Raw genomic sequence first — 24,632 nt, 5'->3', positions numbered from 1 at the left:
GTAGGTTAGGGTGGGAAGGAAGTAGGAACTCACTTGGGGACAGGGTTTCCCAGAGCCTCAGCTCTGAGTTGGGAGAGGGAGAAGGTAACAGGTTTGGGGATAATGGGGTATCTGAATTACACACAGGAGTTTCTGTGGAAAGCGATGGAAGCAAAGGCAGCCTTATCTGATTTTAGCTGGAGCATCAAGGGTAAGGAAAGATAGGTCATGGGAGACAGTGTTCGTTTAAATGCCTGGCTTTGGATGAGAGAATTGGGACAGTCTCAGAGTCTTGCATTGAGGTGTCATTGCTCTTTATTTTGAAATAGAAACTCTGTTGTGGTTCTACTGTGTGAAGTGTCAGGGTCATGAGAGAGCCACCAGCGAGGACAGGTGCATGCGGGTTTGCAAGTAGGAGCCATGCCACACATCACATAGAGGGGGGACCCCCATCCACAGGAGCAGGAGGGAAACGCTCACAAATTAGAGATACCCTAACGCCAAGTTTCAGGACCTGTCTGAGCACCTGGAGAAGGAGCCCCCCACCCACCCACCCACCCTCACCCCAGGCCAGCAGTGCTCATTTTGGTGACTTGATGCCTTGACTGCCATATGTCCCCTCCCCTGATACCAGTCCATTCCCCAAGCCAACTGCTTGCTGATCATGGTATAGAGATAAACCTGGGCTGGGTGTGATTCCATGTCCCTCCCAGCTCAGGGCCCCTTTGGGAGCTAACCGATTCAGCGATGCCCTTAGGGTGTGGGAGGCAGCCTTTCCTGGCTCCATCTCTCCCAGAGCCTGGCAGAGCCCAGCTGTTTTTCCAGCGTGAAGCAAAGTGCTGCCTGAGGCAGGGCTTCCTGGCTCTGAAATGCAGGACTCATCTTCTGCTCTTCAAGGCAGATCAGTGGGAGGTTGATCTGACCTTAATGGCTCAGCGGTGCTGCTGGTCTATGCTGAGCAGGGGCTTCCTGGGCCTGAAAGAGTTGGAGGGTGGAGGTGGGGATGCAGAGAGGAACATTCTCAACAGCTCCCTTGGCTGGAAGATCGCAGAAGCAAGTTGTGACTGTGCTTCCATGGACCTCTGGGCTGCTTCTGTAATTTCACAGTCCCAGGATGCTTTTTTTTTAAAAAAAAAAATTTTGCATCTCTTTGTTTCTATGTGGGAGGAGCTTGAATTGTCTCTGCTTTTTGGGGAAAAAAAAAGCAGAGACATTACTTTGCCAACAAAGGTCCGTCTAGTCAAAGCTGTAGTTTTTCCAGTGATCATGTATGGACGTGAGAGTTGGACTATAAAGAAAGCTGAGCACCGAAGAATTGATGCTTTTGAACTGTGGTGCTGGAGAAGAGTCTTGAGAGTCCCTTGGACTGAAAAGAGATCCAACCAGTCCATCCTAAAGGAAATCAGTCCTGAATATTCATTGGAAGAATTGATGCTGAAGCTGAGGCTCCAATACTTCGGCCACCTGATGCAAAGAACTGACTCATTGTTAAAGACCCTGATGCTGGGAAAGATTGAAGGCAGGAGGAGAAGGGGAGGACAGAGAATGAGATGGTTGGATGGCATCACCGACTCAATGGACAGGAGTTTGAGCAAGCTCCAGCAGATGGTGAAGGACAGGGATGGTTGACGTGCTGCAGCCCATGGGGTCACAGAGAGTCGGACACGACTGAGCGACTGAACAACAACAATCTACTTATTTACTTTTTAACTTGTTTATTCTACTTATTTGCTTATTGGAGATGACAATTCAAGTTCAGTTCAGTTCAGTTCAGTCACTCAGTCGTGTCTGACTCTCTGTGACCCCATGGCCTGCAGCACGCCAGGCTTCCCTGTCCTTCACCATCTGCTGGAGCTTGCTCAAACTCATGTTGCTTTAGTCAGTGATGCCATCCAACCATCTCATTCTCTGTCATTCTCTTCTCCTCCTGCCCTCAGTCTTTCCCAGCATCAGAGTCTTTTCCAATGAGCTGGCTCTTCACATCAGGTGCAAAGATAAGTAGACATGAAATAAATAGATAGTGAAAATTATTTGTTATCTGTTAGATAGATTTAAAATATTTTTCAAAATTGGGTCATCTCCCAGGATGAAGAAGTTGTTTATTCCTGTGTAGCAGGATGCTTTTTTTTTTTTTTTAACTTTTTATTTTGTATTGAAAGTGAAGTGAAAGTGTAGTCGCTCAGTCCTGTCCAACTCTTTGGGACCCCATGGACTGTGTAGCCTGTCAGGCTCTTCTGTCTGTGGAATTCTCCAGGCAAGAATACTGGAATGGGTTGCCATACCCTTCTCCAGGGGATCTTCCTAACCCAGGGATCGAACCCAGGTCTCCTGCATTGTAGGCAGATTCTTAATCATCTGAGCCACCAGGGAAGCCCTATTTTGTATTGGGGTGTAGCTGATTAATAATGTTGTGATGGTTTCAAGTGAACAGTGAAGGGACTCAGCCACACATGGATATGTCTTCATTCTCCCCCACATTCCCCTCCCATCTCAGGATGCTTCTTAATATGCTGGACTGCAGAAGGCACCAGAAAAGTAAAAGCAGCAGAAGTCAAGCTCAGCTACCCTGAACTACCGGCATCATCTATTTCTTGAAGCCTGGAAATGAACATTGCCTCTCCTTTGGTTGCTGTTCAAAGGGAGCCCAGCACGGTGGTCTCCCTACCTGATCCCCACACCCTGACTTCCTCTTCCCCAACCTGGGCTCAGGTAGGAATGAAAGTTCTGGGGTGTCAGTGGTTGGAGGCATCTTGAGTGGGTGAACCCCCAACCAGCCAGCCCCACAAGTTCCCCAGGGACTGTGGGTACAGAAGACTTTCTAAGAAGGGGTTTGGGCCTGAGACCTTGACTAGTCACCCACTTTAGGGATCTGGTCTCAACATCATAGACCTGAAGGGTTTCTTTGTATTCATGAGTCTGGCCCTGAGCATCTATCCCTCTCCAAGGCCATCATGGCTTCAGCATGGCCTTCCTGAAGGACGAAGAAGACTCCTTCTAAAGGCAGGATGTTCCCCAGCAGATAGTATGGCAGCTCCAAGGAGTTCCTCTCAGGAGGCGGAGGGGGCAGGGCACAGCTGGGCAATGCCAGGGATAGCAGGTCCCAACCGGAGGACACTTGCTGGAGCCAGAACACATTACCCAGGGTGTGTCCCACCCCCATTCTCCTCCTTCTCCGGGTGGGGAGAGGAAGGGAGCCTCCACCCCTTCTTACAAGTCAGGATATACAGCCAAGATCCTGCACCCAAAGGCACATTTCCTTATGAGATTCGAAGGGTGGCAGCTCTTTTCAAGGCTCAGGCAGGGCGTGTGCAGACTTCCTTTTACTACATTCCACCATGTTTGGATGCATTGTGATTTCGAGAGGTGTGCCAAAAAGCTGGGACGGTTTGAGAATGAAGAGGATGCAGCCATGTGCTCCAGCTGCTCACTGTTTGGAAGATGCACATGTTACAGTCTGTATGATGTGCCCTTACAGAGTGCTTGTCAGAGCGTGGGTGCGCCGTGGCTGCCCCGAGCAGAGAAGGACTCTCTTCCGGGAAGAACAGTAAGTGTATCTATTAGAACGTGGGCTGAGCTGCTGTAATAAAGACACCAAAAATGATAGTGGTTCCAGCAAGATAGACGCTGCTGCTTCTCTCTCTGAACAGTCCAGAGGTGGTCCAAGGTGGGCCACAGTGTGAACTCACATGGAGAGCCCAGTTGTTGTGTAGCTTCTCCACGTCTTAGTGTGTCATCCTTGTCCCCACGGCTGAGACTGGCCACCACCATCCCATCCATGTCCCAGTGCAGGGGAAGAGGGAAGGAGAGGAGCAGGGACTGCCCATTTCCTTTATAAAGATTGTGATCTGTATGTTATACACGTAATAGCCACTCATCTTCTATTCATTAGGTGGTTCCATCTAGCTCTAAGGCAGGCTGGGAAATACAGTCATTAGCTGGGTGAGCATGACCAGCTGAAAGTCAGAGGTTCTGTTCCCTGGTAGCTCAGCTCGTAAAGAATCCGCCTGCAGTGCAGGACACCCCGGTTCGATTCCTGGTTTGGGAAGATCCGCTGGAGAAGGGATAGGCTACCTACCCACTCTAGTATTCTCAGGCATCCCTGGTGGCTCAGATGGTAAAGAATCTGCCTGCAATGCAGGAGACCTGAGTTCGATCCCTGGATTGGGAAGATCCCAGGAGAAGAGAACCGCTATCCACTCCAGTATTCTTGCCTTGAGAATTCCATGGATAGAGGAGCCTGGTGGGCTACAGTCCATGGGGTTGCAAAGAGTCGGACATGGCTGAGTGACTTTCACTTTGTGTTTCCAAATGAATGAAGTGGAGAGAGACTCAAGGAGACAAAGACCAGTCTTTGCCTGAATGGCTTCACTGCCAGGGGACGCAGGTGCTACTGGAGGGCCGGGTGGTCGGATGCTGGTGGCCATGAGGAGGCGTTTGGGATGATGGTGGTGGAGGCACTGGGGGTGATGGAGGTGGCAGAGGCACCTATGGCAGTGGATGTGGTGGGGGGCACGGGGCAGAACATGTGTGAACAGGCAGCCTGGCTATTCCTGACTTTGGTTCTTGGTGTGAGAGTCATGGAGCTTATCCAACACTTCATTTTGCAAATGAGAAAACAGATCCAGAGAGTTGAAGTGACTTGCTCAAGGTCACACCCCTCTTGAGCTGCTGAAGAGAAACTCAGAGCAGGGCCTTCGCTCTTCTGGGCCAATATTCTTCCCTTCACACGCGTTAGAGTTTTCTTGGGTGGGACAATTTGATGCGTGAGCGCACAGGGAGCGCCCAGGGGAGCTGAGGGTTGTAGGAACACGTGAGACCTGCTACAGATGCCCTCAATCCTGGCCCCCCGCCTGCCTTCTGAAAAGCTGTGCTTTCAGTTCGTTTTGTTTTTTTTTTTTCCCCTAACACAGCCGATCCCTCAACTGTAAGCTCCTCTCCACCCGCTGCTACTTAGCATGTGAGCTGTCCTTTCCCGCTCCTCACCTTCCTTTCCCCGCTAGACATCGTGGCAATGAAATACCACCTTGGCAGAGTCGGGGAATTTGTCATTTTTACATCTCCACATCCTAGTGTCTTCTGCTCCCAGTGACAAATAAATCCCCGGGCTGATGGCTGGCCCCGGCCATTCATTAAGCAAATAAAGCCCCAGCGTTTGAGCCAGAGACTCGTAAATAATCCCTAGTGTTTTATCCCCGTCGCCTGCTGCCTCCCAAGCTTTGCATATTTATAATACAGGAGCAGTGTTTCTGACACAGCCTGTTATGGGTGGGAGACACAGGGGAGAAGGACAGACAGTAGAGGCCCAGTCACCGGGCCTGGCTGCGGGCAGCGGTCCTACAGCCCTGGGGTGTTGAAATCACCCTCCAGCAGGGCTGAGTGAGGGGCTGTATCATGTTGGGCCCTGGAGCCAGACCTGCTCTGGCTCCAGCTGAGATGCAGAGGAGGACAGAGACCTGGGCCGAATGGCAGCTTCAGCCCGTCCTGTCCTGGGGATAGAGGACCAGCATCTTGGAGAAGGAAGTGACTGTAGTGTGGGGGAGCCCGTGGCAGCTAAGTGCTGGTCATGAAGGCTCCTCACAGAGGCCAGGCACCCTCAGGCCTGTCTCCCTGGGCAGTCTCATGGGTGAGGAGGTCAGACTTCTGCAGTGGGGAGCAGGAGGAAGATGAGAAAAAGTTTACGCAGGTAACAGTGAGGAGGAGGAGACTAGACACTGAAGAAGAGCATCTGGCTCATAGGCACGTGCATGTGGGTTCCATGCCTCACTGCATACGTTTGAATGATGGACTCAGCAAACCTCTGTTATCTGAGAAGGGTGTCACCATGCAACACCCTGCCCCCCTGTCCACCCACACACCCACACACACACACGTGCACATGCACACACGTACACCGTAACCCTCTTAGCGTGTCACATCCCCCAGGCAGCATTTGTTGCCTAAAGCCTTCTAGAGGCAAAGACTATTATTTATGGAGGTGTGCTGTGTACACAGGTATGTGATGGTGGGTGTGAATTTCATTTCGGTTCCTATTTTAACCACAAAGTGTGGGCACATGAAGTGTGGTGAGAAAGAGACACACAGGTAATGGGCAGTAGATACTCTATACCAGTCCCGAAAGGGAGGCTGGGGACACACTGTTAAGCTGCTGTTATCCACGTACCAGGTTTCTTCTTAAAGTAGCCACGGTCAGCTGAGCTCACCCAGAACCCCTTTTGTCTAGACACCTTGTGCACTGGCCTAGGACCACCGAGTTTTCAGGTTTGCTCTCTTTATTTGGCCCTGTGATAACCTCAGTGTAGGAGAATGCTGAGAGCAGAGCTTGTCTCTAGCTCTTGGTGAGAGCATGTGGGTGTCCCGTTTAGTGGGAGGTGGCCCAGAGAGTTCATTTAACATGGATTTTGACGCATTCCTGAACTGTATTTTTTTTTTTTAATGCATGGACGATTGAATGAGAAAGCACAAACAGAAAGGGAGAGTTGCATTCATAAAATGTTAGCTTTTGCTGTGTTTGCAGGTGTGTGTGCTGTGTGGGTGAACTGGCCACAGCGTGTCGTGTATTCCTTACCTGGAGTTGCAGGTGGGCAGGTTCGGGATGGCTGGAGAAGAAGGGGCTCTGAACCTGGAGTTGAAGGTCCTGGATTTGGTTCCCAGGTGTGCCCTTGAGTCCTTCTGCACATGTTCACACACCTGACTCAGGCCAGTCCCCTGTCTATACATGAGCATGATAGAAATTACCGGTCCCGGTGGCATGGTGGAATGGTCCAGCCATAAGACAGCTTGGAAATAAGCCAGGTCGGCGTGGAAACAGGTGGTGCTAGTATTAAAGAACCCTCCTGCCAATGCAGGAGACATAAGAGATGTGGATTCAGTCCCTGGGTTGGGAAGATCCCTTGGAGGAGGGCATGGTAACCCACTCCAGTATTCTTGCCTGGAGAATCCCATGGACAGAGGAGCCTGGTGGGCTACATTTCATAGGGTCGCACAGAGTCGGACACAACTGAAGCAACGTAGCACATACCACAAGTGGAAACTCAAGGCCAGAGATTGGGAAAGGCTGGTCCACCGTCATCTGACACATTAGTGACCAAGGCAGGACTGGAACCCTTTGTGATCCTTGCCCAGCCCCGCTTCTGAGAAGCCATAGACACAAGGGCATTAGGAATCTCCTTAGAAGCAAACGTCTCCATGGAATGGCCAGGATAACCCCGAGTTACCCCATCCTTAGCCTCATTCATCTCTGAGCCAAGGCAGGGCAGCCTCTTACACCATTACAGTCCACACTCCAGCGTCTGTCTGGGGAGAGAAGACAAGATATTCTGCATCCAATTAAAAGCAACAGGAGAGTGTAAGGGAGACAGAAAGTAATTCTCCTTCTTGGAAGCCAGCCAGGGCATCCTCGTGCCAAGATTAAGAAGGATAATAACAGCAGCCATAATAGTGGGAAGGAAGAAGCTTCTACAAGGCCTCAGGGACCTGGCAAACTAAGAAGAGGAGAGGGGGAATCAGGATGGACAGTCTGACCTTTGCAAATCTGGAGAAAAGCTAGTGTCCCAGCCCCTCACTGGGGAGAAATGACCTCCTGGAGGCGCCCTTGGATCTCCGGCCGGCTCTGTATCCTTAGCATGTCTGAGGACAAGCCCACTGCCATGGTTAAATGCCAGGTGTCAGCTGGGCAAGGCTATGGGGCCCAGTTGTTTGGAAGCAACTGGTCTAGATATTGCTGTGAAGGTATTATAGACGTACAATAATCATTTAAATCAGTAGATTTGGAGTTAAGCCGGTGACCCTTTGGAGTGTGGCTGGGCCCCATCCAATCATTTGAAAACTTCAAGTGAGGTTTCCTGAAGAAGAAGGAATTCTCCTCGAGATGCTATCCTAGAAAGCCTGCCAGAGTTTCCAGGCTTTGCACTCGAGCATCCACTCTTGCTGGAGCCAATTGCTTAACATCTCTCCCTCTCTCCTGTTGGATCTGTTTCTCTGGAGAAGCCTGACGAATACTTTGCTCGGCTCATCGCCAGATCTCCTGTCCCCGCACCCTCCTCCCCACCCAGGTTAGAGCTCTCAGAGCTGACCTCGTCTCTGGCCTACTCTTCTCTCCACCCACATCCAGTGGGCCCACAAGCCTGTGATGGTTTTCCCACTACTGTTGAACTGTCGTTTGGTACTGCCCATCTCACTTCCAGCCCTGACTTAGCATTCTCTAGCTGGTCCTGTTTAGCTTCTCGCACCAGGGCGATTGAGGTAGCCTCCATAGCTGTCTCGTGCACTCTTTCGCCACCTCTCCATATTAGAGACTATTAGTGGTGGGAGGGTGGCTTGCTGATCATGAGCTCCAGCTCATCGGTTCTGGAATCAGACCTCCTGCATTGGATCCACACTTGTCAACTTCCTCACAATACCATAAATCTTTTTGTCTCAGTTTTTCCATCTCTGAAGTAGGTACAATAGTAACACCTACATCTTGGAGTTATAAGAAGGATTAAGTTAGGTGAGCCACTTGAAGTGTTTAATACTCAGATCAATGTTAGTTTCATTGTTATCACAGAAAAAAAAACCTGACCCAAATGGGGATGAAGTGACTGGCCTGCTCAAGAGTCTGTGGTGTAGCCGAGACACCTGGCAGATGTTTTGACTTCCGGTCGTGGGCTCTTTCTCTCCTGTTCCAACAGCTCACCATCACTGCTGGGAAGGCTGTCCTGGAGCCAGCTGTGTGGAATTGCTCTCCTCCAAAGTTTTCAGTGGCTCCCCATTGCTTCTCCAAATAAAATCGATACTTTGGGACCTGACACTTATTCGGCAAATATTTGTTGAGTAGGATTATATGCTAAACCTTGGACTGGGTGTTAAGGATACCCAATGGAGTTCCTGTCCTCATGGGGGTTATATTCTAGTGAGAGGAGAGAGAAGACAAATAGGTGTATAAAAATCTCCATGGTGCTAATGAAATGCTGTGCAGAGAAATTGAACAAAATAAGGGGAAGGGTAGCCCAGAGAAGTCCTCTGTAAAGGCGAGGTGAGATGTAAGCAGGAGGAGGTGAGACATGCAGCTATCTCAGGGAAAGACTTTTGGGTGGAAGTAATAGTACATGCAAAGGCCCTGTGGCAGGTGCTTGGCAGGGGTGGTGGAGGAATAACCGGGACCCCAGTATGATTGGAATGGGGTGACTGAGGAGGAGGATCAGGAGATGAGAATGTGTGGGGTCTTTGAGCCATTGAAAGGTTTTTGTTCCCGAGAGAGCTGTTCAGCCAGGAGATGGTTTGGTGAAGAAGTGTGTCATGACTTGACTTACATGTTCAAAGGATAACTACTGATGACTTATGTGTGGAGAATAACCTCTAGGGAGAAAGGGGAGAAACAGGGAGGCCAGTTAAGAGTTCAGATGAGGGGTGACTTTGGCTCAGGCTCTGGCGATAGTGGTGGGGGTGCTGAGAGGTCACCTGGGATGTGCTCCAGGTTTCCTGTCAGTGAGAGGAGCCAAGAGCGACACATGCACTGAAGGCTGGAGAATCGAGGAGGATGGATTTGCCTCATACTGAGACGGGGAAGGCTTAGAGGAGAATGTTCAGAGAGGAAATCAGGTCTTGGGCTGGGGACGTATGTTCAGGATATATTTTAGACCTTAGAGTGGAGATGCTGGGTAAGCAGTTGGAAATGAAGAGGGAGAGAGGTTGGAGGTAAAGATATAAATTCAGGAATCATTTTTATATTGAAGTCCTGGGACTTGATGAGATCATGAGGGGAGTGTGTGTGGATGCAGAAGAGAGGATGACTGGCTACAGAATGGGGGTACTTCAGTGCTTAGCTGGGAGGATGAGGCTGAGAAGGGGTGGTCAGAGAGGTGGGAGGGGACCTGGAGAGAGTGGGGTTGCAGAGGTGAAGGAGGAAGGCACCCCAGTGGGAGGGCTGGAGCTGCTGTGCAGCGATGCTGTTGAATGAAGCATGCTGAGAATTAGGACTTGTCTATAGGATTTAATCTCTGTGGAAGGATGACCTCCATATGGGTCACTCACAAATCATAGCTTACCTCCATGAGGGCCATTTCAGTAGAGAGTAGAGCTGAGCCTGATGAGGTGGGGCTCAAGAGAAAAGGGAAGGAGACTGTAAATATGGAATCTTTTTTCATACGAGGGGATTATTGCTAGAGAGCGATCTAGGGGTCAAGGGAGTGTTTTTGAAATGGCAAGTATGTTACTAGGTGTGTGTGCTAGTGAGCTGATCCAGGGGAGAGGGAAACTGTGATGATGTAAGATAAGACTGAGAGGATACAATTACAGGAAGGAACTCCTTGAGGAGGCAGGAGGGCAGGCAAGTAGCATTCCCACAAGACCTGTCCTGGAAGTGGTCCCTCTTGGCCATCTGTGCTGTCTGCCTGAGCTTTCTGAGCACTTTTATCATCAGTGCTGACTTCACTAAGCAGATGAAGTTCATGCTGAGGGCAACAGCATAGCAGGACCACCGTGGGTGGGGAGTGAGGGAGGGAATTCAGCTCCCATCAGCTTACCCAGCATTTTGGTATCGGAAGAGCCACAAAGCTACTGTCCATTCCAATATACTTGTAAATATACTTGTAAGCTTTACTGTGGCATGTTGTGTTTATTTAGAATTATATATGGGAGGCGTCACGATTTCTTCTGGCCTTAGGACCCCTAAAGATCCTCATCGGATCACCCTCATACCCGCTTCCTCCCTCAGGAGGCTGTGAGTGCCTTGAGGATGCATTGCAGCCCACCTGTCTTGGGGCCCCTAAGGCATCTCCTTAGCTCCTAAAGATACATTTGCTCTGTGTGAAAACACTGTTTAGCAGAAGTGTTAACATGGCAACTGGAGGCCCTGTGTGGGATGGTATTCTGACTTTGAGAAGGGTAGGATGGTGGTGACAAATGGTCATACTGCAGAACCTGGGGAGAGCAGGACTGAAGGGGTGAGACTGGGGTCATGATCCATAGACTCAGCCCAAGGGGAGGCTGACCAAAGCCCGGTGTTACAATGGACCCCACGTCCCAGCATCTGCCTCCAAGGAGACCCCCTGGGGGCTTTTGGGCCATATTTTGAGTGTGCCAGTGTCCACATTAAATGAGAGAAAGGGCTTTGATTAGAGTGCTCATCCATATTTCTCCTGAGAAAATCAAGTGGATGTCAAAGAACAGCTCTCCTTTCTCCCTTCTCTTCCTTTCCTTTCTGACCCACACCTGCCATCCATCCATACACATATTCACAAAACACAGTCAAGGTCTCTGAAAATATTCTAGCCCACGGAGAATAGTCTGCAGAGGTATATTTCAGAGCCATAGGGGAAGAAAGGTTCATCTCTTCATTGATGCATCTGCCTTCCAGGCTTCACTGTGCACACAGATTATCCCATTTTTACGAATTAGGACAATGCCCTTTAAAGTGGATGTTACATCCCCATTCTATAGATGAGAAAAACTGATCCATAGAGAATCATAGAAGAAACCTATGCAGGGCACTCAGCCAGAACAGGACAGAGCACACGTTAACCTCCAGTCTCCTGGCTTCTAGGATCCAGGCCAGTGCTCTTTCTACTACCCCAGGGGTTGGAAAATGTTTCCTATAAAGGCCCAGATAATAGATATTTTAAGCTCTGCAGGCCATATGGCCTCAGCTCTGCTGCTGTAGTGAGAAGGCAGCACACGGTATAAATGAGTGGGTGTGACTGGGTTTCCATAAAACTTTATCAGTGGAGGTGGCAGCTGGATTTGGTTCAAAGGGCCGAGGGAGAGGACCCCAGACCTCCTTCACAATGTCTCCTCCCTTCACGCCCTTCTGTGACCCCAGCTTCACGAGGCCCTTGCGGGGTTCCTTCCTTGTCTACAAACGGGCCCATGCCTGCAGCACCTGCTGGCTTTTCCAGCTCCCCCGTGCGTCTCTCTTAGCTCCAGTATGGGCATTTTCCACTCCTGCCTTCCCTCTAGGCCCATTGGCAGGTGATTAAGAGCCCAGCTCTACATTTCTGACAGCAGCGGCTGGCAGGAGGGACCGCATGGCTGAGATAAGCGAGCGTGTACTGGGGAAGGGGGCCGGCCACGTGGGACGAGGGTTTCGTTCCTGGAGAGGAGTAATAAGCATGTAATTGGCTTTTCAGAATTCATGCAGGCTGCTGGAAAAGCCTGTCTCTGTCCCACACCGTGTTCTCTTCTGAGCGGCCGAGGCTGGCTCACCCAGAGGAGGGATGAGCTAGATGAATTCTGGGTCGGCAGGTGGGGGCTACTTTGTCCTCATCTTGTAGGCTGTATGATGCTTGGGAGCCGAGAGGCAGGTTAGGAAAAGACAGAAGGTAAGTTGTTCATAGCAGCAACATCCCCCCAGCACGCGGCAGGAGAAGTGGGTCTGGGAGGACCATTCCTAGATCCAGCATGACTGTTGAGAAGAGAATTAAGTAGCTTCCCCAGGGTGCTGGGGCCCTTGGGGGTCTGTAAAATAGACCATCTTTGCATGACCGACAAGGCCGCCTTGAACTCCAGGCAAAGGTAGGAATTCTATATGCTGCCAGGGGGGTGGATCTCTGACAATATTTGATGGTGGGGAGGGCAAGGGATGTAGGAGGTCCCCTGCTTCTCTCTAAGCCTCTCTGTTTTCTGGGTGTCACTGACCCACATGAAGGTACTAACAACTGCAGCCATTGTTTTTTTTTTTTTTTATGAAACTGTTTTTAGAAAAACCAGCTTTCACTGTAGGTTGTCTTTAGTTTAATCCCCCTTTAACGAACACAATTAAAATGTAGCATCTATAGCATGAATCTGTGTTCACGTCCCGGCTAATGATCCTGCACTGCTTTGCGTGTTTTAGCAATGAAACACATCTAGCGTGTTTGTTTCCCAGTCCCTGATCAATCAGCACTGGCCCCTCCAGCAGGGATGCTGTTTGTAGGGTGGATGGTTTGAGGACCTCTCACTTGTATTCTAGTACAATTCTGTGCTTAGATTCTGGCACAGTAAGACTCTCTTACCTTTGTAGAGAGCTCTTAGGTTGTCAAGGCACTTTAATATGCACCTTTTTACTTTATTCCCACAGTGACCCTGTGACTTAGGTAGCTCCGGTATCATGATTTCCATCTTACAGAAGGGCTAATGGAGGCTCCAAGCTTGGACTTTTGAGGTCACACAGGGCCCAAGTGCTGGCCTCTGGAAAGGGACAAAGCTGGTTAACATCGTGGAGAAACACTTGCATCTGCCAGCCAGCCCTGTCATAACCTTCATGACCTTTCGTGTGGCCTACTGTCACCTGACTCAGATGGTGTGTTTGTGTGTGTGTGGCCTGCTGCCTAGCCCAGGCCCTGCAGGGCACAGATAGATTCTCAATGAGTGGTCATTAAATGGGTGAATGGACAAGTGACCCTGGGCCCTTCCTAAGTGACACATCAGGTGTCAAACTATAATTCCAGAAGGAAGGATTATTTACAAATGAAAATTAAAGCAACACCCACTCAAAGTAAGCTCTGATGTCAACAAATTCTCAACCTGTCTGATTCTAAATTAAGTCTGCATTGATTTGTGTTGACCTAGAGTTTCTGTAGCTGTGAAATTAAAAGATGCTTGCTCCTTGGAAGGAATGCTATGACAAACCTAGACAGCATATTAAAAAGCAGAGACATCCGACAAAGGTCTGTCTAGTCAAAGCTATGTTTTTTCCACTAGTCATGTATGGATGTGAAAGTTGGACTATAAAGAAAGTTGCTAACTGCTAAGTCACTTCAGTTGTGTCCGACTCTGTGCAACCCCATAGACGGCAGCCCACCAGGCTCCCCGTCCCTGGCATTCTCCAGTCAAGAACACTGGAGTGGGTTGCCATTTCCTTCTCCAATGCATGAAAGTGAAAAGTGAAAGTGAAGTCGCTCAGTTGTGTCCAACCCTCAGCGACCCCATGGACTTCAGCCTTCCAGGCTCCTCCATCCATGGGATTTTCCAGGCAAGAGTACTGGAGTGGGGTGCCATTGCCTTCTCCAAAGAAAGTTGAGCACTCAAGAATTGATGCTTTTGAATTGTGTTGCTGAAGAAGACTGTTGAAAGTCCCCTGGGCTACAAGGAGATCAATTAGTCAATCCTAAAGAAAATCAATCCTAAATATTCATTGGAAGGACTGATGCTGAAGCTTAAGCTCCAATACTTTGGCCACCTGATGCAAACAGCTGACACATTGGAAAAGACCCTGATGCTGGGAAAGATTGAGGGCAAAAGGAGAAGGGGACAACAGAGGGTGAGATGGTTAGATAGCATCACTGACTCAGTGAACGTGAATTTGAGCAAACTCCACTCTCTGGGAGATCGTGGAGGACAGAGGAGCCTGGAGTGCTACAGTCCATGGGGTCACAGAGAGTCAGACACGACTTAGCAGACTGAGCAACAATAACAACAGAGTTTTAGTTGGAGGGCCAGTGGAGGCATGGCCGCCTCCACCCTGAGAAGGCCCCATCCTTGGGACTTGCATCCCTCCCACCCTGGAGGCACACAGGGTCTCCACCCTGAGAAGGCCCCATCCTTGGGGCTTGCATCCCTCCCACCCTGGAGGCACACAGGGTGGTGATTTAGACTGACTGCCTTCTGCCAGCTTGTGGCCTTGGGGACATGACTTAATCTTTCCTACCTCGTGGCACTGTTCTGAGGATGATATAAGATGGTGTCCAAGCAAGCACTAAGTGTCGTGCCTGCAGACGCCTAGCTCGTCCATTACCAGTCCTGTCACACGATTATTTGTGGGGCCCAGGGTCACTGTTCATTCACCCATTTAATGACCAGTTGCTTAGAATCCATCTGCCCTGCCAGGCCTGGGCCAGGCAGACGGCCGAGGGGTGCACCACACAGCCTTGAGCCCGCAGGCCACAGTGAAAGGCCATGCGGTCCTGAGGGCGACACGCTGAGTAAAATTGTGTGTTTTATCATCACCACCCCTGACCCCATGCTCTCACATCCCCAAGAACCTGCACACGTTTCCTTACTCCTCACTGTCCCTCCCCGAAAGTCTTCACTGTTCCAGATATCATTTGTCTCCAATGAAAGTGAAAAGTGAAAGAGAAAGTCACTGAATCGTGACCAACTCTTTGTGACCTCACAGCCTATACAGTCCATGGAATTCTCCAGGCCAGAATACTGGAGTGGGTAGCCTTTCCCTTCTCCAGGGGATCTTCCCAACCCAGGGATCAAACCCAGGTCTCCCATATTGCAGGCTGATTACCAGCTGAGCCACAAGGGAGCCCAACACCTTCCCAATACCACAAGGGAAGCCCAATATTGGAGATCATTTGTCTCCAATACCTTAAAAAAAAAAAAAAAAAAAAAGGAAGAAAGAAAATAGTCCACTCCTCCAGACTGTTCAGCAGAAATGAATGATAAGTGGCAATTATTCCTCCAAAGCCAGGCAATTATTCCTTCGAAGCTGATGCCTCCGGGTGTCTGAGATGGGTGACCTCCTTCCATCGTCCAGGTTGGCCCAGAGGCCTTGCTGCTCTGCTGGAGTGAAGCCCCAGAGCGCTGGCCCGCCCTCCTGCTCTTCCAGAGTTTCTCCCTTTCACACATCCCCAGGCCCCTTTCTTCTCAGGAAAATTGCTTTTCTCGGAGCTGGGAGGCCGCTGAATTGTTGGCCCTGACCTGAGTCAGGACGCAAGCAAAGAGCCACCCCCAGGGTCCAAGGCCTGCGGGAGGGTAATTTCACCCTTGTCGCTATAACTACAGACGCCCTTATTACTCACACACACGTCTCACCCTTGTTTAACAACATATTAAACCATTAGTCTCCGTGCCAGTGGGTTCAGTTAGTTCACAGTGGCAAAAGCTGATCATTAAATCCCCTTTTCCCTGCTTAATCTCTTTTAAATTGGTTGCCTTTTAATTTCATCAAGTGCCCTCTCTCTCAACCGTTTCATCACCCGGTGCAGCAGGGCTGCCATGTTCCTAGGTGAGAGGGGCTGCTGGGCTTTCTGGGTCTTCCCCCAGTGGGCTCTGTGGACTGCAAGGCCAGGGGGCAGAGGCTAGCCGGCTCCTTTTCCCTGCAGAACGGTCCCTGTGAAAACTGGGCACCTTGAAAGGGTTATGGGCTTTACTCTCCTCTCACCCATATCTCTCACCCATATCTGACTCAGTACCTGAGGCAGATGATTCCAGTCTTTAGACCTTTTGCTGCATCAGTCTGTCTAAGAACCTGGATCCCCTGTAGGTAAAAGTTAAAATCTTGTGTTTTTCAGGAGGAAATTTAGGAAGTCGTAAAAATAGACAGCATATATATATATATATATCTGCATGCAAAGTTGCTTCAGTCATGTCCAACTCTTTGCAGCCCCATGGACTGTAGCCCCCCAGGCTCCTCTGTCCGTGGAATTCTCCAGGCAAGAATACTGGAGTGGGTTGCCGTGCCCTCCTCCAGGGGCTCTTCCCAACCCAGGAATGGAACCTGTCTCTTATGTCTTCTTCATTGGCAGGCAGGTTCTTTACCACTAGTGCCACCTGGGAAGCCCCATATATGTGTGTATGTATATATGTCGGAGAAGGCAATGGCACCCCACTCCAGTACTCCTGCCTGGAAAATCCCGTGGATGGAGGAGCCTGGTAGGCTGCAGTCCATGGGGTCGCTAAGAGTCCGACACGACTGAGCGACTTCCCTTTCACTTTTCACTGAAAAGTGCATTGGAGAAGGAAATGGCAACCCACTCCAGTGTTCTTGCCTGGAGAATCCCAGGGACGGGGGAGCCTGGTGGGCTGCCGTCTATGGGGTCGCACAGAGTCGGACACGACTGAAGCGACTTAGCAGTAGCAGCAGTATATGTGTGTATATATATATTACTTACAGTAAATTCGAATTACATTAAAGATGTAATGGGCTTCCCTGGTGGCTGAGATGGTAAAGAATCTGCCGGCAAAGCGGGAGACCTGGGTTCAATCCCTGGGTTGGGAAGACCCCCTCCTGGAGAAGGGAATGGTTACCCACTCCAGTATTCTGGCCTGGAAAATTCCATAGACAGAGGAGCCTGATAGCCTACAGCCATGGGGTCACAAAGGGTTGGACACGACTGAGAGACTAAGCAAAGATGTAATAGAAAGAGGCATGTTCGTATTGTTAGGACCCTGTCAGTCCGTGGTTGTACTCTGTACAGTTATGGCTGAGCACCTGGATGCCAGGAGATGCTCCAGGGAGTCACCCTGCGTGCCAAGCCTATTCCTCCCTTCCCCTGCTATGTAGCAGCTCCATCCCCTCACCTTATCTCAGTGACCCTTCTGGTCAGATTATTTAACTATTTTCTGTGCCTTCTGGTCTCTTGATAAGAGGAATGAAACCTGAAGGGGTGGCAGCCGTAGCTTTAAGTGTAAAGAGCTCTGTTCACTTAGGTGGGACTGAAAGGTGGAAGCATCCGTTGGCACCCAGGTGCTCATAACTGTACAGAGTGAGGCACATATGGGCCCACTCCTACTCCTCGGTTCCCAGATCCATCCGTGAATTCTGAGTGTTGGCTATAGAGCTGTATTCTGGCCATAGGAGCACGGCGGCACCCTGAGGACTGGCGTCCTGTCTTCTCAGGGAACCATGACCATGCTGGTGCCTCAGCTATGCTCTCGTAGGCTTGTGACTTTTCGATGGCATAGTATGTTTTAGGATCAGTGGATCTGTAGTCTTGTATACACTGCTTTTCCCCTTTGAGATAAAGCAAGTTCCTTGGTATAGGATGATATCTTTTTGGGGAATCCTTTGCTGGTAGGTCAGACTTTCTGTGAGCCTCAGCAGTGGTACTAGTTGAGGCTCTGTGGACAGGAGATTCAAACACATACCTGGAATGTGTGTTCATCTGGAAAGGATGAGTCTCCGGCTGCCTTTTCCATTGTGGAAGGGTGCAGTGTACACCCTTGAACAACACAGGGAATGATCTGAATATAACTTATGGTTGGCCTTCCGTATCCATAGTTCCTAAGATCCCACCCACAGATCATGTAGTACTGTTTTATTTACTATTGAAAAATACCCATGTATGAATGGACCTCTGTAGTTCAACACACGTTGTTTAAGGATCAACTGTAATTAACTTGCACCCAGTGGTTGGTTGGTCTCCAGCAGCCAATGAATGGTGCTGTACTGGACTCAGCGTTGGGCCCCCATTGTCAGCAGGTTGACCATGTGGCTGTGGCTGTGGCTGGCTCAGACTTGGTGAGAGAGAGCCCAAGCTGCTAAACCCACACATACCCTCTGTCTTTGCCCCCATGACTACTGCTTCATTCCTGAGCCAGTTGGGAATGCACTAGGGTGGCTGAGGACAGAGGCTGGCTGGCTTCTGAGGAGTTGTCATGGCCACTGCCTGTTCTGCCATGGATGTTCTTGGTAGACATGAGCATGTGAGAGTTCCTCACACGTGCCAGCGTCCATAAGGCTATCACGTGCTTCTACCCCAGACCTCCTTGTCTCCAGTCTTTTAATCTTGCTCCTTCCAGGCCCTTGACCAACCAGCTCAGCTGTTCACCACTGCTCATCAGGCCACGGACGTCCTTTCCTTGGGCCACTCCACACAAGGCGCAGAACTGGGCGCCTCGTCTGAAGCTTACCCACTGGGAGGATTTCCCTTGGCATCATTCCAAGACCACATCAGGGTGTGGCTAATGCAACCACAATCTGTTTGTGGTTTGCATCCATCTATGGATCCAACTAACCTGTAAATAAAACTGAAACTTTCCCTTTTATCTGTCATGGGAAACTCCGACCCTTTCCCCATGATGCCAGATTGGTGAGCTGAGTGAGCAACGTGGGTGGAGTCGTTGTAAGTGATGACCAGGAGGAGGAGTCTGGGCCACTTGTTTGGGCAGTCTTCTTTCTGGATGTGCTTTAGCCTAGTTCTGGGTGTTCCAGCTCCATTTTGTGATGGTTTCTCTAGGGCCTACTCAACCTTATCACTTGCTAGGTCCCACACTCTCCAGTTCACTGTGAGTAGTTTGGGCTCTGTGGTTGCTTCGCGTCTCATGGTTAGATTTTTCTATGCTTTTCCCAGGGTTAGGGTGTGTGTGTGTGTGTGTGTGTGTGTGTGTGTGTGTGTATTAATATTCTGTTTCTACTAGAGCCCAGAATTGTCTCCTGCATAGAGCTCCATGCCTCAATGGTGTATGTACCATTGCTACAAAGTCCTATGGTTCTATGTTGCAACTCCCCTTTTGGTTCCTTCCAGAAGCTAATGCAGTGTTTTTCTCTACCACGATACCTCTAGTACCATGGGCTCTTCCAGGTTATATGCTCTGAGCGTCAGAACTGCTTGACATGTAGCTTTGATCTTCTGTGGAGACCGTTTTTGTTCTGGATCTTTTTTAAAACCAGTAAACTTTGAAGTTACCTGATAAACAGTATTCCCAAGTATGGAATATGCTGATTGCAAACCTGTAGACACCTAGCAAGTGCTGTGCTTCTGTTTCAGCGGGAAGTGCGAGGTGTGCGCCTGTGTCTTTCACTTTGGAGGGGATGTCCTGACAGTCCCCAGGTCCTGGGATCCCTAGAACCTTAGCCGTTGGTCAAGGCATTGCATCTTCATAGGGTGTATCTCACACACTGTGCAGCACATGTGTCTCACCAAGACTTCCAAGATCCTTGCTAATTCTCCTCGTCTAGCTTGATTAACATGACGCCATCAGTGTAATGGACCAATGTGATGTTCTGAGGTATGTCCAGATAGTCTGGGGTCCTTTGGATGAAATCGTGACAATTAGAGGATTAACATAGCCCTGGAGCTAGCCTGTGAATGTATGGTTGTTGTCCTTTCCATATGAAAATAAACTTCTGGTCTTCCTTCTTGAAAAGTGAAAGTGAAGTTGCTCAGTCTCCAGACTCTTTGCGAACCCATGGACTGTAGCCTACCAGGCTCCTCGGTCCATGGGATTTTCCAGGCAAGAGTACTGGAGTGGGTTGCCATTTCCTTCTCCAGGGGATCTTCCCGACCCAGGGATCGAACCCATGTTAGGCAGACGCTTTCCCGTCTGAGCCACCAGGGAAGTCCTTCTTAAAGGGTGTGAATAAAAGCATCACCAGATCAGTAGCCGTGACCCAAGACTGTGTCAGTCTGTTCTAGTGAAGACACCACATCTGGCATAGCTACTTCTCTTGTGTCCACTATCCGGTTAGATCTGTGGTTGTTTGTTATCGTCTGCCATAATCCATCTGGTTTTTGCCTTGGCCAGGGTAAGATGGTGATTTAAATAAGCATTGATAGGCATCACTGCCTTGTCATTTTTGAAGCTTTGTGAGTAGTGCTTATTTCCCAGGGGAAACGGGATTTCAGAGCCTTCCACTTGTCCTTTCCTATCACAGTGGCTCTTACACTACAGGTCAGAGAAGCAATGTGGTATTTCTGCTATCTGTTGTACATATGTCCTTTCCAAGTTTTGTATTGAAGAATCAGAGAAACGACCACCAGGTAGGCCTGTGGATTGGGCCAGGCCTCCATTTCTTAGCTGACCCCTCTCTGCCCCCAGTCCAGCAGAGGGACTATGATGGCACTTTGGGTCACAAGGTGTCAGTAACAAATTAGACCCCGAAATTTATAGTTCTCAAAAGACCTGGCTATGGTTACCTTTTTGAAAGAGGAATAACTTTTTTCTGCACCTAATTCCCCTGCAGCCACCTGATTCCACCTGCTGGGACACACCTTTTCACCTATGTCCTGTCTGGTCCACCACACAGATGTTAGAAATAACACAATTTCTTCCATCTGCAGTCAGTGCTGGGGTCCTGTTGCTATCTAGCCAGTATGTCATCCATCTCCTTAGAGTCTGACCCTGGAAGCAGAGCCCGAGACAGGGGCCCTTGTGAAAGTGATGTACTTGGGATGGGCTTCCCGGGGAAGGGACCTTGGGGAAGCAGGACAGGGCAGGGATGTACTCCTTGGAAGCCTCACTTTAGCCTGGTCCCACAGGGAGCTCTGGATGAGGAGTTGCTTCAGACTTGGTCCCACTTTCATGCAAGAGGACTGGCCTGGGGTGCCCTGTGCCCGTCAGTCACTGACTTCTGGGTTCCTCCCAGAAAAGGAGCCTGCCGGACTCCTGCTCACTGGGGTGAATTCTATGGAGAAGGAGACAGCTTTGAGTCATTAGGCTATCAGCAGCCAAGAGCCAGCTGAGGGACGAGCATCTTGAGCCCAGGAAAAGGCTCAGGGTGGGACACTAATGCACCTAAAGGCACCTGGGATCCTCTATGGACCTGCTGTTCTGATCTCATTTTACCCGTGAGGAAACTGGGGCACAAAGAGATTGGGTAGTATTTCAGGGGTCATCTAGCAAGTAAATGTCCAGACTGGGCTTTGAACCCACACTCTCCATTCTTTGAATTTGGGACTGTGTACATCATTGTCATGCTTCACTGCTTTCCAGGCTGCCAGACCAAGGCCTGCATCCCCTCTCTCTCTCTCTCTCTCTCTCTCACACACACACACACACACACACACACTGGGCACATCAGGGGCAGGAGTGTCTGGCATTAGTAGAGTGGACTTAAGTAACAAGGTAGGAAGACTATTAATTTTAGAGAGTTCAGTGGCCCATGAATTTGGACAGATGAAGGCTTTTTAAAAAACAACTTTTTATTTCGAAATGATTTTAGATTTATAGAAAAGTTGCAAAATAGTAAAAGAATCCTCCTATACCCTTCACTCAGCTTCTCCTAATATTAGCATCTTATATAACCATAGTATAATTATCAAAACCAGGGAATTAACATTGGTATAATACAGTTAACCAAGCTACAGACCTAATATAAACTAGGCTGCAGTTTAAGAGTTTCCCCAGTTTTTCCACTAATGTCCTTTGTCTCTTCTGGGATCCGAGTCCAGATCCCACTTTGCCTTTGACTGTTCTGTCTCCTTGGTCTCCTCCAGTCTGTGACAGTTTCTGTCTTTCTGTGTCTTCAGTGCCCGTGACAACTTTGAAGAGTACCAGTCAGTAATTTTGTAGAATGTCTCAATTGAGCTTGTCTGATGTTTTCTCCTGACTGGATTGAGGTTCTGTGCTTTGGGTGAGGATGCTACAGAGGCCACTCTTGGTGCATCATTTCGGGGGTACCTGCTGTCAATATGTCTGATTAGTGTGGTGTTAACCTTGTCCCCTTGGCTAAGGTGGTACCTGCCCATTTTCTCCATTGTGAAATTAACCATTTCCCCTTTTTGTAATTAATAAAAATCTTAAAGGGATATACTTTCAGTATGTATATATTGAGTCAAATATCCTGATTTGACTCTAGTTTTAGGATAGACGGATACAGTTTTTATGCTGTTTCCTGGACTCTTTTAATAAGGTAGAGTTGACTTCTTTCAGCAGTTGACTTCTTTCCTGACTCTCTGGTCAGGAGTGGAATTTAGGGGGCTCTGTGCAGGTTGAAGGCAGTGCCTCCCAGTCCTCCCTGCAGGCAGCCAGCTGACACCCCTTTCTGGCTGTTAGTCATGGTTGGTTCTGTCACGGAAACATTATTAGCCTTTTCTGCTTCCTTTCCTCATCCCCTCCCCTACTCATTTACACTTCAGTCCCTGTGTTTCCTGGCCTTTCCCCCTCCTTCCTTTGGTTTGCTTGTTGAATCAATTGTGGCCACAAAGACTCCCTGTGGGGCTTGCAGTCTGCTCAGAACTCTGCAGACTACACTTACAGTAAACCAGAGAACATAGAGATCACCACCTCCCACCCTCATCCTTCATGGGTGAGGAAAGACACAGAGAGGTGTGGAGAGGAATAAGTGAATGCCACAGCTGGGTCTAGAATGGGGCTTCCTGACCTCCATGCTATCTGTTCCCCAGGGTGGCCTCTCCCTCGGGGATGATCCTGCAGAGATCAGGAGGAGGTCCCTGCTGACTGGCTGCCTTAAACCTCATCACCTCTTACCCTGCTCCTCACCTGTGGGGGAGTCTGGCTTCCTGTCCTGGCTTCTTGTCCTCAGTCCTGAGAAAGGGGACTGCTGTCTCTGCCTGTTTGTAAACTAGGGGCCCCACGTCTGGCTGTGGGGAAGGCTTCCCCTGCTGTGTCTTGGGGCACCGGACAGAAAACCCAGAGTCTTCTGCCAGTATCCAGACTAAGTGGTGGTTCCTCCTCTTGCCTCTTGAGGACCGGGTTGGGGTGGGCGTGCTCACCTTCATTCCCAGTTTTGACCTCATCTTTGGTCTTCACCTCTTAGGGAGCAGTTATTGTGTGCAAGTCACTGCTTTTTATATGCATTTTCACTGAATCCTTAAACTCTGTGAGATAGGCATGAGTCTCCCCATTTGGCAGGTAAAGGAACTGAGGCTCAAGTAGGTTAAGCAGATTCCTCCAAACTTCACAGATAGTGAGTGTTTGAGCTAGCGTCAGAGCCCAGGTCTTGAGAAAATGTAGGTCTATTTTTGTTCTTATTAGCAGCTTTTATGATTGCTTACAGAGATAGAAGCCTAAAGCCATTATCCACATTATTATTATTTTCAGATTGTCAGAGTCTATAACATTTTCACAGTTTTATATGAACATTCCCATAGCTGTTTCTTTTAAATTTCATTGTTAAATAGATTTGATGTGATCCTGGTTCTTATGCACCATTCCTGGGCTTTTCATTCTCAACCATCTCTTCATTGGCTGGATGTTATCATTTAGTACAGCAGTCCCCAGCCTTTTGGGCACCAGGGGCCGTTTTTATGAAAGTCAATCTTTCCATGGACCTGGGCGGGGGAGTGTGGTGAGGGAGAATGCTTTAGGTTTCTCCTGCCGCTCACCTCCTGCTGTGCAGCCCAGCTCCCAACAGCCCACAGGCCATTACTGGTCCAGGGTTGGGGACCCCTGATTTAGTAGATTGTTCAAAATGGACTCAGAGGTGCTATGATCCCCTAGGTCCTGGATGGTGGGAATGTCAGTCTCTTGCCTTCCGTGCTTGAGCAGGTGGAGATGCTGTCAGGTCACACCTGGAGTCCAGCCTTTGCGTCTATTCCTTCGCTGTCGATGAATGTTGCTCTGGGGAGGTTTGAGGTCAGCAAGTGCTTTCCCTTTTGTAGACGAGAAGATGACTTAGTTCTGCCTGGGTTCTTGATGATTTCTGTCTCAATCGACTATGTTCAATACCTAAACCAAGAAGCATCTCTGGGGCAGTTGTTCCGCGTCAGTTTTTCGTGGAACATGGTATACTTTTTGGTTGTACACATTCCATTCTTTATTCTTCAGTTCAGTTCAGTCGCTCAGTCGCATCTGACTCTTTGAGACCCCATGAACCGCAGCACACCAGGGCTCCCTTTATTCTTATCAGGGGCTTAAAAAAAAAACCCAAGAATGAATACCTTTTTGTGTGTTCCCCCGGCTTCAGGTTCGCTGATTTTCTGATGTTGGGTTACCTTTGCCGTTTCAGCATATTTTATTTTCTCTCTTCTAGTTGCTTCAGGAGCTTGAGCGCTCCTCCTCTGCGCTCTGTGACTCACCCAAAGGTGCTAAGTTGCTTCAGTCGTGTTCGACTCTTTGCTACCCTGTGGACTGTAGCCCACCAGGCTCCTCTCTTCACGGGACTCTCCAGGCAAGAATACTGGAGTGGGTTGCCATGTCCTCCTCTAGGGGGTCTTCCCCACCCAGGGATTGAATCCGAATCTCTTATGTCTCCTGCATTGGCAGACAGGTTCTTTACCACTAGCGCCACCTGGGAAACCCCATTCTGTCAGTAGGATCCAACTATATTTTAGAAAAGTCACTCC

At 49.4% G+C, this 24,632-nt stretch overlaps 1 protein-coding gene across 4 annotated transcripts in view; it reads left to right on the top strand.

Moving 5' to 3' along the window:
• The window catches only part of GALNT14 (polypeptide N-acetylgalactosaminyltransferase 14), a 216,031-nt gene that overhangs the window by 93,856 nt on the left and 97,543 nt on the right, over nt 1–24,632 (top strand). Inside the window, exons 2-3 of one of the 4 annotated variants that reach the window (XM_070379315.1) lie at nt 2,474–2,688; nt 3,455–3,523. The exons of 2 other annotated variants lie outside the window; for them this stretch is intronic. In XM_070379315.1, coding sequence (XP_070235416.1) covers nt 2,584–2,688; nt 3,455–3,523 — 174 coding nt within the window. In that variant the 5' untranslated portion in view covers nt 2,474–2,583. The remainder of the gene's footprint in view (nt 1–2,473; nt 2,689–3,454; nt 3,524–24,632) is intronic. One more of the 4 variants, XM_070379316.1, reaches the window with a different exon arrangement.

This window comes from Bos mutus, chromosome 11, assembly GCF_027580195.1.
Source record: "Bos mutus isolate GX-2022 chromosome 11, NWIPB_WYAK_1.1, whole genome shotgun sequence".
Classification (NCBI taxonomy): domain Eukaryota; kingdom Metazoa; phylum Chordata; class Mammalia; order Artiodactyla; family Bovidae; genus Bos; species Bos mutus.
Note: the sequence above shows the minus strand (reverse complement) of the source record. Positions and strands in the feature narration are given on the sequence as shown.